Genomic DNA, 14,200 nt, shown 5'->3' on the forward strand with positions numbered 1-14,200 from the left:
TCCCCGCTTGCTGTGGCTTCCTGGAGGGCTGGTGTCCGGCATCTCAAATCCGGACATGGGCGCCGCCATGACAGTCGGCCCATGTGACTGAATCCTTCCTCCTGATTGGCTTGTTTCCAGCTGATGCTGTGCACCTGTCTAAGGGTTCCCCTGGGTATACAACAGTCCCACAGGTTATGGGAAATTGCCTGAACAACGGTTGTCTCCTAGCGTGCCTTAGTGAGTTCCCGGTCCAGGTTCCTATTTATCGTACAGCAGCAGTGATACCACCTTTACCTGTGTGCCTTAACATCTCTGGTGAATACCCGTGCAGCAGTGTTACTACCTTTACCGGTGTGCCTTTACGTCTCTGGTGAATACCCGTGCAGCAGTGTTACCACCTTCACCTGTGTGCCTTTACGTCTCTGGTGTATACCCGTGCAGCAGTGTGATCATCCCCACCTGTGTGCCTCACGTCTCCCGTGGACATCCGTGCTACAACATTTACCACCTCTACCCGTGTGCCTTCTATCTCTGGTGACGTCTGAAGTAACCGTGAGTCGCTTCCCACTTTGAAAGCCTTATTGACTTTTTTGATCCTCGTGTCAAGTTGTTGTCTATACAGTATTTTCAGGGACTGTGTTGTGCCTAACAGGCATATCCTCGCTGGGCCACGGGTGTAGTGTCTCTATCCCTGCAGGGCTTGGGTACCTGGTCAAAGGACCGCGACCTGCTCACAAGGTGCAGCTAAGCCCATATCCCAATTGGGGGGTCACTGGCGAACACCATCCCGTGGGTTAGACTCCGCACCTTTGCCCAGGTCTCGCCAACACTCAAGACCTGTGGATGAGGAGAACGTACATCCAGGCCCCTCGTCTCCGTTTCTTTCCCCAACTGAGGCCCACCACGTCCTCTTCTCCAGTTTCAGACGTGACAGATTGACATTAAGCAGTGTGTTTTGATGTACCAAGCAAGAAACAAAGGAACAGATTTTATTCTGCAAGATCGGATTGCTAAACCTTGAAAATACTTGAAATGGTCAGTTTATTATAAAGTTAATGATTACCAAAAATTTTATTGACACATTATATGGTATACGAGACAAATATGTATTAAAATAACTAAGGGCTTAGGAATTGTACAAGAAGATATTAACAATTCTATACATAGACAGTGCATGCTGTGCGTAGAGTAGAGCTTTTCAGTAATTATTATAGTGAGATGCCAACATGTAGGACTGTACTATAATCCAGACTAGAGAAACACATGGTAGAAACAGGGGCGCTATGGGGGGGGTACTAATTACCCGGGCTAGGGCTTTCTGGAGGACCTCCCTTACCTTGCAGCTGAGCAGCCCGACACATCGCACCCCCCCCCCTGAATTTGGGCTTGGCTGAGGGGCTCACAGTGCCCTACTGCAAGTCTGCAACTAGTTTTTTCGTAAGTGGGCGTGACCGCCCCCGAATAGACCACGCCCCCTTTATAGGGGTCCGGGCCAGCTCTTAACGGCCCTGGCTAGAAAAGACAGACTGGAGAAGGGAAAGAAGATACAATCCCAGGTATATTGGGCATAGTAGACAGGGACGTGCAGTCAGGGGAGGCAGGGGAGGTTTAACTTATAAACATCTTCTTTGTTTATTGTTATCATTTTTATAGTTAACACTCACCAGCTTTGTGGAGCTCTTTGGGACTGCAGGGAGACGAGAGATGAGGCAGCAACAGCTCAGCCTCGCTTCTGTATAGTCACACACTGCAGAGCTGGGGGCAGAGCCATACCACGAGCAGTAAGCTACATAGAAAGTGAGCTAATAGAGGCAAGCCTCTGAGTATGGGGGGCGTGCCCTTGAGCACTAATGGACACCTTGGATGTGTCATGTGACCAGGAAGTGCACTGCAGTGTTTAGAGTTGGAACTCAGGGCCTGATTCACTACCGGTCGCCAATGCGATTATGTATGCAATCGGCCGATTGTTGCGTACTGTGCATGCATCGCAGTGTGCAAACTAGCCACTGCGACTGTAACTGTGATCACAGTGACTACACAGACCCAGGACAGAGTGATTGACAGGAAGTGCCGTTTCTGGGTGGTAACGAGGGGATGGTCACGAACGCAGGCGTGTCAGTGTGTTTCAACAGCGTTGCAGGGGCGTGCATAAATTAGCCACTGCGATGCCCTGCGCAGCCTGAGGTCTCATAACATGCGTGGTTTTTAGTGATTTCTGAGTAAGGTCAAGGCTTGTGCAAATGTGCGTGAGGCTGCAATGGTTCTCGATTGTACCGATATTTTTGCGGTCTTGCTAAGTATTACGGATGTGTGGTAAGTAAAGTGGGCGTCCTTATGTAGTGCTGAGTTTGCATTGCGGTCACAATGAATTAGCATGCTATAACAGTTGAACTGCGTGCGTACGCAATATTGTGATCCGTAATGAATCAGGCCCTCAGTCAGCAGCAGCAAGAGAAGACAGAGTGGACTCTGAAGCTTAGTGTAGTGAGGGGAGAGTTACAGTGAGTAGAGGGTGAGACAGCCTCCCAGCACTCAGACACATCTCCATGTGTGCCTCCCCAGCCATTGACCTCACAGCATGTCATTGATAATAGACAATAACAGATGGAGCACACCAGAGGCATCACAGTTTTTTGCAAAGCACAGTAATACTACTTCTGCAGAGTCATCACAATATACAGCAAGTCATTTGACATTAGCTCACTGAGTAGTTATAAGAGACAAGGAGGAATAATGATTAGGACATGGTCACAGAAGGTAGCAGGAGATATACTCCTACATTTCCAGTAGTCATGATGTATGTGTGTCCACAGAGCACTGCACATGTCCTGCATGGGTGTTCAGGGTGGTCCTTAAGTGTGTATACACCCTTATAAAAAGGAAATGAGTAAGGAACTATTAATCCAGTGTCTACCCATATGATATGGGAGTGGGGGAAAACCTTTTAGGGTATGTCACCAGTATGGCAGCCATCTTGAAGTCGACTATCTTGGATCCAACTGTAATTTTTTATCAAAGCTTGGAGGTAGGCAAAGTGGAGAGAGATAAAGTACTAACCAATCAGCTTACATTTTACAGTCTGTGTTACAATAATGAAAGTTAGGAGCTGATTAGTTGGTACATTATCTCGCTCCTCAGGCTTTGATAAATCTACCACTTAGTCAACATAAGATCTCCTACCTTATACCTACTGTAGGGGTGCAAATGTGTTTTTGATTGTGGTTTTCTACTAACTTTTACATAATATTGGTCATCAACTAATTGTTGTCATTGATATATATATTTTTTAATAAGTGATTAACTTTTAATTACATTTTGTGGCAAGTGTTAGTAAAGTGTGGTATGTTTGCATTTGATGTAATATAAATTATAATGCTTGATACCAATTTTACTATAATCTTGCACTCCTATCGTATAAAATATTCATAATATTTAATTTACCTTCCTGCCTAATGGATGACAAGCTTGCAGTAATAATAAAGACAATATATATAAATATCATTCATAACACTGCTAATGCATATTTTCAAGCTGAGTGCTGTGGGGAAAGGCAATGGACTTCCAAGCAATGGGAGGAATATGGTCAGATGATTCATCCTTCACCGTGTCCTTGATTAATGAATGAGTACACAGCAACCTAAAGATCTCTACAGCCCAACAATGAAGATTTTAGGGATTTAATAATGTTGTGAGGCAAATTTCCTGGCATGGTTTGTGTGCCGCTATTCCCTTACAGGCCAATGGCAAATGCTAATCACTATTTAATGGTGCTGAGTGATCATCTTTACCTCATGGTGTCGCACATATGGGATGTTCTGGAACAATACCTAAGAAAGTGTTCCCACCGTCATTAGCCAAGCTCCCGTGTAAGGACTTTCTTGTGGAAGTATAGAGCTGTGTCCTGCTGCACAGTTCCAGGGCACTGGTGGTAGACTCATACAGGCTCTATTGTCCATACCTGGTGGCCTGCCTACCTGGTTAGGTAACTTTATGTTGGTGTTTCCATTTTTTCCCACTATCTGTACTTTGATCATCACTTTATTAATTTTCATTGGACCTTGGCATTTGCAAGAAGTGCCAAAAGGGCAGTCCAGCCCTGGTTCTTGGCATTAAAATATATTTTTAACTCTGCTGGTAGTCATGATTTGATTACTCCACTATACAGTTCTCCTGGAATAAAGAAATCTTATACATGTTTATTGTTGTCACTTAGTAGTTCAATTAGTTTATTAACATGCTCACTTCAAGAGCCATATTTAAATTGTGGTAATCAAAACTAAGTTCGTAAATAAACCCTTCAATGAGTATTTGCAGAAAAACTGGACTCTGTAGGGAAGAAATCGATGGAGATCAAGTGACTAAGGGATAGCAGATACGTGGGGGCCAAAGCCTTATGTCCCTTCTTATAAATGTAGCCCAAACCATTGTTAACAATACAAATAAATTCTACTTCATTGTTCTTTACAAACAATAACTTGCTTATAATTAGTTTCTAATAAAATAATGATATACTTACAGAAGGTGAGCCAAATATAAGAAATAAAGCACTCATAGGCATGGCATGAACCACTAGTAATAAAATATCCCTATAAGGAAAGGAAGATAGTTATATTAGTAGGCTTCGCAGACATCGATAGAAAACAAACAATTCAAAGTAACAAAATACCAAGATATGTTCAGATAATCTAGCAGTGACATTACTAGTGGATTATTGTAGTTATATGTATTAACTCCTATTGTAATACAGTGACCAGCATACTGCCTCATGAGGCCATATGGTCACAGATCTCCATTGTGAAATAATTTTACACAATGCTTCAATTTTCCAAACAACTGCAATGTCTGATAATTATCCTATTCAAAATGACCATGGAAATTAGTTTTCCTTCAAGTCCAACCACTGAACTGACAGATTTCAGTAAAAGTGTATGTGGGCAAATTGAACAGTGACCATGTCATTCAACTCTTGGGGTAAAGCAGCAGGATTCTAACGACTGAGGAACTTGAGACGTAACTTACACGTGAGTCTATCCAAAGTTTTATTTTCACAAACACAAAGCTTTGCTAGGCCTCATTCTAGAGTTGACCCAAGTCAGCAGGTCCACAGAATGGCTCCAACGTACCAGTGCTGTCTTTTCATGAGGTGTTATCAAGGCTGTATCCTTCTAATTCACATGTATGTGCATGAAGGCGGAGATCTGACTATACTGCTGCTTTTGTGAACCAGGCAGGCAGTAGCATAGAGTTGTAGTGCTGGCCCATTGGTGCTTCCATTTGGAAATGCTGACAGAGGATTAGCTAATCTTTGTGTTTTTACCTATCCTACTGAACTTCAACCAAAATTATATTTTTAAGTCGCAATGAAGTATTTGATGGAATTCATCTTTAAGATTTATCAAAGTGTATATACAATATTTAACCATCTAGAAGAAGAATATTTTTGAAACACCATTTAATTGCATATGTAGCTAAAATATGAGGTTTGTTGAGCATTAAGAAATCTTGCCATGTGTCCTTTTTCTAGATGAAAGACAGGGGACCTTTCCGACAATGCTGTGCTATAATAGTGACAAGGCACAAGACATTTTATGATTTTATTCTGGAAGAAGAGGATTTATGCAAATATTTATGAATTTCTTGTTTATTTTGTACCCAACTCTTTTCTTTTGCCCAATGCTATACATTTTACACAATGTACCGTGTTCTATTTTTTTTTTAACTCACACCAGTGTCACTTACTTATCATTGGTAAATATTGTACCAAGTGGAGTCCTCAGGCCAGTCAATAAGATGACAATTAGTAGTGTCAATACAGCTGAAATTGAAAATAAGATACATATTACAGTAATACAAGTCATTGTATGATATGTATTAACTACCATTAATAACATTTGTATGTCATTATTTAGAAATCGGTGAGTTCTAATGTCATAACTTCAGTGTCCAATAGGAAAACTTGAATATTGAGGAAAGAATAATGCATTTTCTACAGCAAATTACCAATATTAGAGCGCTCTGTCTACAGCCTTGTGCATTGATATGGTGAACCCCATCAACGTAGTATTTCAGAAAGAAGTTTCAGTATGTCAGCCAAACACAGAACTGCCCAAATGCTTTTGACTGAGGCAAATTAGCAACAAAATAAAACTTACGTGACTTCCCTTTCGACACTTACTAATGCTTTTATTTATATAGGTTTTCTATATGCAATTTTAGGGTTTTCTACAATCTAGCTACCAGTCTATATTATGATACTTTTATTAGGATTTATGTTGTCAACTCATGGACCAATCCTGATGCTTGGTGCTCAGGATCAGTGTCCTTATTCTATATTGCCACAGATGGTTGCTCCTTAAGCTAAACAGCCAATTAAATTCTTCATGTTGCTTTTGTTGCATGGTAAGGCACCACAGTGCTCAGCAGAAATAAAAAAAACAATGAGTAGGGAGTGTCCAGATTACATTCTAATTGTAAAAAGCACAGCTAAAACAAGAGGAGCGAGTGTTGCTCAGAATGGATATGGGACCATGCTGAAAGGGCATTAGTGTTGATAGTATAGATGGGAATAGGGTAAGTACTAATAAAGAGATGGGTTTTCAGACAGAGCTAAAAATGGGAAGGTTATGAGAGAATCTCATTTTAGTCTGTGTTGGTATACCGTTACTTGCCTACTTTTTAAAAAGCATTTCAGGGAAATGTGAAAGCAACACCGATGATGCAGCAGAAAAGTGGGCATGTACTGCTACATCTGAGAGGCGTGTCATAAACCTGACTTACATCCAAAATGTAAATGAGCCCCAAAGCAGTTAGTAAGATCTACTTGTTGATGAAAACACACTGATACTTTTGTAGAAAATGCATGTAGCCATAGGGATCAATGGGGCAGATGTATGAAGCTCTGGAAAGTGATAAAGTGCAGAGTGATAAACGACCAACCAATCAGCTCACAACTGTCATGTTACAGGCTGTGTTTGAAAAATGACAGGTGGGAGCGGATTGGTTGGTCATTTATCACTCTGCACTTTATCACTTTCCACAGCTTCATACATCTGCCCCATTGTGCCTTATAACCAATGTGTCATGGCCAGGGTATTTCAGCATGGCACTAGGCGAGTGTTACCTGTGAGGTCATTGTGGCGCGGGCTGTCTGGTGGCGGAGCTGGTGTCTGGCGGGGGCCTTTGGCAGCGTGCGTTGTTGTGCGGGCCTGTTGTCACTCTGCGCTGGTAAGGCCTGGCGGCGTCTCCATTCCGTTTGGCATGGGCGCCGCCATCTTGCCTTCTGGCCATGTGATGCGGCTGGCCAATCCTGGTGAGTCACATGTTCCCTCTGGCCAGTAACAGCACGGCATGGGGTATTTAGGAAGGGTCAGTGCCTTCCTTCTTTGCCAGTGCAACATGTATCTCAGCCTAGCTGAGAGGGAGTTCTCTGTGATTATCCTGTTCCTGTAAATTCGCTGTCTGCCTGTCAGCTCCTAGCTACCACTGGACTATCCCGCTTCCTCCATCACCCTTGCCCATACCTGAGTGCCTGAGCCTGCTGACATCCTGCACTTCAGTTCGCTACCTGCATACCTGGCTTGATTATTTTCAGTACACTACCTGCATACCTGGTTTGATTATTTTCAGTTTCACTACCTGCACACCTGGACAACTCTAATTGTTTCTACTTGGACATTAACCCTTTTACTCCCACCACAGAACTCTTGTGCACATTTATATATTCCTGGACTTTTATTTACTGCCACATTTTATGTCTACTCAAGCACTTATTAAAAATCCTAGTTTTATTTTCAAATCTGCTTCTGTGATCGCTCCTGCTACCACCCCGGGTCCACAAACAACCCAGAACATAACAGTTTGCACTGGCCCCATGGAGCTGGCCACAGATCAGGAGTCAGGAGTGGATTTGTTCCGGTGCATTTCTGGTCGTTTAGAAAATCTGGAAAACATGCAGCATCAGATGGCTCAATTTCTGCAAGAGATGTCCAAGCGACAGTATAGTTTGCAAACTTCCTTTTCTACCCCTGAAGTACCAGCATCTACATCCGCATCAGCGTCTGGGAATACAGGAGGCAGATCATCTCCCCGCTTACATCTTCCTTTACCAAATAAATTTGACGGCAATCCTAAACTCTGCCGAGGATTCCTAAATCAGTGTGACATACATTTTACCCTGCAGCCTGACAACTTTCTAACTGCAAGAACTAAAGTGGATTATATAGTCTCTCTGTTATCCGGCCAGGCCTTGGAATGGGCTTCCCCACTCTGGCAGCGTTCAGATCCGCTGCTGGATAATTATGCAGGCTTTGTGTCATCCTTCAGGAGGATTTTCGATGAACATGGTCGTACTGTATCAGCATCATCAAACATCATGACACTGAGACAAGGGGTCCGTCCTGTCAGTCAATATGCCGTGCAATTTCAAATTTTAGCATCAGAGCTCAAATGGAATGAGGAAGCCCTCATCTTGACCTTCTGGCATGGGTTGTCAGACCGACTAAAGGATGATCTAGTCACTCGAGAGCTTCCTACTAATCTGAACGACATTATTTCGTTGTGTATCAAAGTTGACCTACGCTTCAGGGAACGTCAGGCTGAAAAAAACAGAACTGACCGGCAAAGGTCATTTACCCCTTCCATTTCTACCTGTCCCATTCCTTCTCCTACTGAAGAGGAACCTATGCAGGTGAATCATACACACCTCTCCAAAGAAGAACATCAGAGAAGAATGCAAAAGAACCTCTGTCTGTACTGCGGAGAGTCCGGTCACCTGCTGATCTCCTGCCCTCGTAAACCGGGAAATGCCAAATCCTAACTGACCCTGGAGACATCAAGTTAGGAGTTATGAACCCGTCTCTAAAAATTAAAGATTTCACGATTACCCTAGCCTTGGATCTTAAACCCAAACCTGTCTTTGCTACTGCTCTACTCGACTCGGGAGCAGCCGGAAATTTCATAACGTCTAGTTTCATAGATAAATTTCAGATTCCTTGTTTGTCTCTCAACCATGCCATCTCTCTGACCTCTATAGACGGACGCCCTCTAACTAACGGGATAGTCACCAAAGAGACTCAACCAGTATTGGTCCGAATTGGGGCACTTCATTCTGAGTCCTTAAAATTCCTGGTGATATCAGAGGCCTCTCAAGAAATTGTTCTTGGTCTACCCTGGTTACATCAACATAATCCCAGGATTGATTGGAGTTCTATGTAGATTCTGTCATGGGGTATGGACTGTCAGAAATCCTGTCTTCCAAAAATTCAACCTGTGAGAAAGACAGTTCCATTAGTTTCTTCTGCCATTCCCAAGGAATATCAGATGTTCGCCGATGTTTTCTCTGAACAACAAGCAAATATCTTACCCCCTCATAGGGAATGGGACTGTCCAATTGAATTGATACCTGACAAGATACCACCTCGTGGTCGTACCTATCCGCTGTCCTTGCCTGAGACTCAAGCCATGTCCGAGTACATCCAGGACAACCTGGCAAAGGGGTTAATTCGCCCCTCTACTTCACCTGCCGGAGCTGGGTTTTTCTTCGTTGGCAAGAAGGACGGTGGTCTTAGACCATGTATCGATTATCGAGGCCTTAATGACATTACTGTAAAGAATCGATACCCTCTTCCCCTGATTACTGAGTTGTTTGATAGGGTCAAGGGCTCTGTCATTTTTTCTAAATTAGATCTGAGAGGGGCTTACAACCTCATTCGTATCCGAGCTGGCGATGAATGGAAGACCGCTTTTAATACCAGAGATGGACATTTCGAGTATTTAGTAATGCCTTTTGGATTGTGTAACGCCCCTGCTGTCTTTCAAAGTTTCGTTAATGAGATTTTCCAGGATCTGTTATATGTTTCGGTTGTTGTCTATCTGGATGACATACTGATTTTTTCACCCTCTGTGGCTAAACATCAAGAACATGTTAAAGAAGTTCTGACCCATTTGAGAGAAAACCACCTTTACTGCAAACTGGAGAAGTGCGTCTTTGGAGTGACCAGTGTACCTTTTCTCGGCTATGTAATATCTGGCTCCAGTTTAGAAATGGACCCTAAGAAGGTACAAGCAATTCTGGATTGGACCCCACCTCAGACACTGAAGGCCATCCAGAGATTGTTGGGCTTCGCCAATTATTATAGACGCTTCATTAAGGGATTTTCTACACTGCTGGTTCCCATTACAGCCTTGACCCGCAAAAGGTACTAATCCTGCCCAATGGTCACCTGAGGCAGAGTCTGCCTTTCATCTTCTAAAACAGGCCTTTATCTCAGCACCAGTTCTTCGACAACCAGATCTGGACAGGCCTTTTTTGTTGGAAGTAGACGCATCATCTGAAGCTGTGGGAGCAGTCTTGTCTCAACATTATGAGGACAACCGAGTCCATCCTTGTGGGTTCTTTTCTAAAAAATTCTCACCTGCCGAAAGGAACTACGCCATAGGTGAGCAAGAACTACTAGCTGTAAAGTTAGCGTTGAAGGAATGGAGATATGTGCTAGAAGGCGCCAAGTTTCCATTTACTGTATTTACGGACCATAGAAATCTCCTATTTCTCAAAAACCTCCAATGTGTGAGTCCTCGTTTGGCCCGCTGGGCAATATTCTTTGCAAGGTTTCAGTTCACCCTGACCTTCCGGTCTGGAGCACTTAATCAGAAGGCTGATGCCCTATCGAGATCTCTCCTCTGTGATGATCAATCTGAAAATCAAAGCAATACCCCTGTCTTGGAATCAAGAGTTTTCGCCGCATTACAACTTCAGCCTCCTACGGGAAAATCATTTGTGGCCCTGGAATTAAGGAAGCAGCTTCTCACTTGGGCACATTCCTCTCGCTTCGCAGGGCACTCAGGCACTCGGAAGACCTTGGAGTTCCTGAAAAGACACTATTGGTGGCCTTCTATGAAGGCAGATATAATGGAGTTCATCTCTTCCTGCTCCTCCTGTGCCCAGCATAAATCATCACGACAAGCTCCAGCTGGGGAATTGCTTCCATTACCTACTCCATCACGTCCATGGACGCATCTCTCCATGGATTTCGTCGCAGACCTGCCAGTCTCTCAAGGTTTCAACACTATCTGGGTTGTAATAGACTGATTTTCTAAGATGGTCCACTATATACCGTTGAAGAAGTTACCTTCTGCCCCTGACCTGGCACAGTTGTTTGTCCAACACATATTTCGTCTACATGGCCTTCCTGCTGAAATTGTCTCTGACTGTGGTGTGCAGTTTACTGAAAAATTTTGGTGGGCTTTGTGTTCTGTTCTTCAAGTGAAGTTAAACTTTTCCACGGCCTACCATCCGCAAAGCAACAGCTCCACGGAGAGAGTTAATCAAGATCTAGAGACTTTCTTAAGAATTTTTATGTCATCTTCCCAGGACAATTGGGCTGACTTGCTGCCGTGGGCTGAGTTTGCTCATAATGCTTCCTACCACTCGTCAACTAACCAAATGCCATTTCAGGTTGTATATGGCCTTCATCCTCGTGTTCCCGAATTCCGAAGCTTGCCTGTTTTCGATGTTCCGGCCATGGAGGACATGGTGCGGAATGTTGCTGCCATCTGGACTCAAGTACGGTCTGATTTGTTGAAGGCATCCTCTCGCTATAAGACCCAGGCCGATAGAAAGCGTAGAATAGTTCCACGCATGCAAGTTGGAAGCCAGGTCTGTTATCCACCCGGAATCTTCATCTGAGGGTTCCTTCTATGAAATTTGCACCACGCTTCATTGGTCCCTTCTCCATAACAGAAGTCATTAATCCAGTGGCCTATCGTCTACAGTTACCCCCATACCTAAAAATCCCTAATTCCTTCCATATTTCCTTATTGAAGCCCCTGGTCCTGAATAAATTCCAAAGTGCTCTACCTGCTTCTCCTCAAGTCCAGACGGAGAGAGGAGTTGAGTTTGAGGTCGCCCAGATCTTGGACTCTCGTCTACGCAGAGGACATATACAGTATTTGCTGGACTGGAAAGGTTACGGTCCAGAGGAACGTTGCTGGACCGATGCTCGTGATGTCCACGCTCCCACACTCAGCAGGAGATTCCATTCTGCCCATCCGGAAAAGCCTGGTGAGTGTCCTGAGGCCACCCCAAAAAGGGGGGGGTACTGTCACGGCCAGGGTATTTCAGCATGGCGCTAGGCGAGTGTTACCTGTGAGGTCATAGTGGCGCGGGCTGTCTGGTGGCGGAGCTGGTGTCTGGCGGGGGGCTTTGGCTGCGCACGTTGTTGTGCGGGCCTGTTGTCACTCTGTGCTGGTAAGGCCTGGCGGCGTCTCCATTCCGTTTGGCATGGGCGCCGCCATCTTGCCTTCTGGCCATGTGATGCGGCTGGCCAATCCTGGTGAGTCACATGTTCCCTCCGGCCAGTAACAGCACGGCATGGGGTATTTAGGAAGGGTCAGTGCCTTCCTTCTTTGCCAGTGCAACGTGTATCTCAGCCTAGCTGAGAGGGAGTTCTCTGTGCTTATCCTGTTCCTGTGAATTCGCTGTCTGCCAGTCTGCCTGTCAGCTCCTAGCTCCCACTGGACCACCCTGCTTCCTCCATCACCCTTGCCCATACCTGAGTCCCTGAGCCTGCTGACATCCTGTGCTTCAGTTCACTACTTGCATACCTGGCTTGATTATTTTCAGTTCACTACCTGCATACCTGGTTTGATTATTTTCAGTTTCACTACCTGCACACCTGGACAGCTCTAATTGTTTGTACTTGGACATTAACCCTTTTACTCCCACCACAGAACTCTTGTGCACATTTATATATTCCTGGACTTTTATTTACTGCCACATTTTATGTCTACTCAAGCACTTATTAAAAATCCTAGTTTTATTTTCAAATCTGCTTCTGTGATCGCTCCTGCTACCACCCCGGGTCCACAAACAACCCAGAACATAACACAATGCAGGGAAATGATGCTAATGATCCCATTTGAATGTATATATCTTTGTTTGTTTTTTAAATATAACAGCTTCATAACGGGGGTAAGGTGCAATAAGGGAGATTGCTAGACTATTCTGGGAGACAGGCAGGGCCGGATTAAGGCCCACATGGGCCTGGAGCTGAAAATTTTCAAAGGCCTGTACTGAGAAGGGGAAGAGCTGTGATCGATGCTGTGTGAGTGTGTTCAGACTGAGTCACCTTGTTGTGTACATCCCCTACACTATGAACACTGACTACAAAGAATTAGAAAAATTGCATAATTTTATTGGGGGTGGTGGGGACTAGAAAAACTTTTTAAATAAATACAGCTGGTAATCTTGCTGTCATGTTAATAGGCCTATTTTTATGTGGAGGCCTGGAGCTGTAGCTCCATCCGCCCCATTGTTAATCTGGCCCTGGAGACAGGGAGATTGCTACTATTTCAGGGATTCTCCCTGACAATGAGGGAGAGTTAGCACGTATGCAAAGTATTGATATCTCAATCACATTTAGCACTGACATGTATGTAATGTGCTTGAATTGTGTAGAGAGGTAGTAATTGGGTAGAATTGAATCAGTATGTATTACCGCTGGACCTAAGACCGGTGGATGAAATCCCGATGCCGGAAAGGCCAGCAGATGAAGATCCTGACTAAGGTAAGACAGTACCCTAACCCACCCCTCTTCCCCCCCTAACCCTTCCTTACGGGTGCCAAAACCCTAACCTCCCCGCCTAGTGCCTAACCCTAATCTCCCCCCAGGGGTGCCTAAACCTAACCACCCCTCCCTGCACCCTAAACTTAACCCTCTGGTGGGGGTGCCTAACCCTAACCTCCCCCCGGTGGTGCCTGACTCTAAACCTCACTTCTCCTTGGCTAACCCTTCAGGGAGGTGCCTAACCCTAAATCCCCCCCGGGAGTCCCTACATTTAACCCCCACCCCCCTGCCATGAGCTCCCGACGCCCGGCTTACCTACATTCGGTATGCCGGGCATCGGGATTTGGGCGTGGGGCTAATGATAGGTGTCGGTATTCAGATGCCTATTATTAGTCCCATGCCGGGCTTTCACTATTGGGATGCCGGCGGTTGGCATTTCGACCATCGGCTTGTTGAACAGATATACCTTATCTGTGTTTTATTGTATTGTTGTCACGACCAGGGTTTCTCAGCATAAGGGACGACTGGTATTACCTGTGAGGGCACTATGGTGTGGTCCTTCTGGCGGAGGGTCTGGTGTCTGGCGGCAGGCATTGGCTGTGCAAGGTGTTCCTCAGGCACTGTGTCATTTTGGCTGGGGTGGGCCTGATGGTGTT

At 44.7% G+C, this 14,200-nt stretch overlaps 1 protein-coding gene across 1 annotated transcript in view; it reads right to left on the minus strand.

The window, feature by feature from the left end:
* Positions 1-14,200, minus strand: part of LOC148506737 (multidrug and toxin extrusion protein 1-like) — a 113,899-nt gene that overhangs the window by 31,592 nt on the left and 68,107 nt on the right. Inside the window, exons 12-13 of the mRNA XM_088446336.1 lie at positions 5,722-5,797; positions 4,499-4,568 (exon numbers count right to left, since the gene is read on the minus strand). Of these exons, the coding sequence (XP_088302462.1) occupies positions 4,499-4,568; positions 5,722-5,797 (146 nt within the window). The remainder of the gene's footprint in view (positions 1-4,498; positions 4,569-5,721; positions 5,798-14,200) is intronic.

This window comes from Taudactylus pleione, unplaced genomic scaffold (genome assembly GCF_031769625.1).
Source record: "Taudactylus pleione unplaced genomic scaffold, aTauple2 ptg000397bl, whole genome shotgun sequence".
NCBI lineage: Eukaryota > Metazoa > Chordata > Amphibia > Anura > Myobatrachidae > Taudactylus > Taudactylus pleione.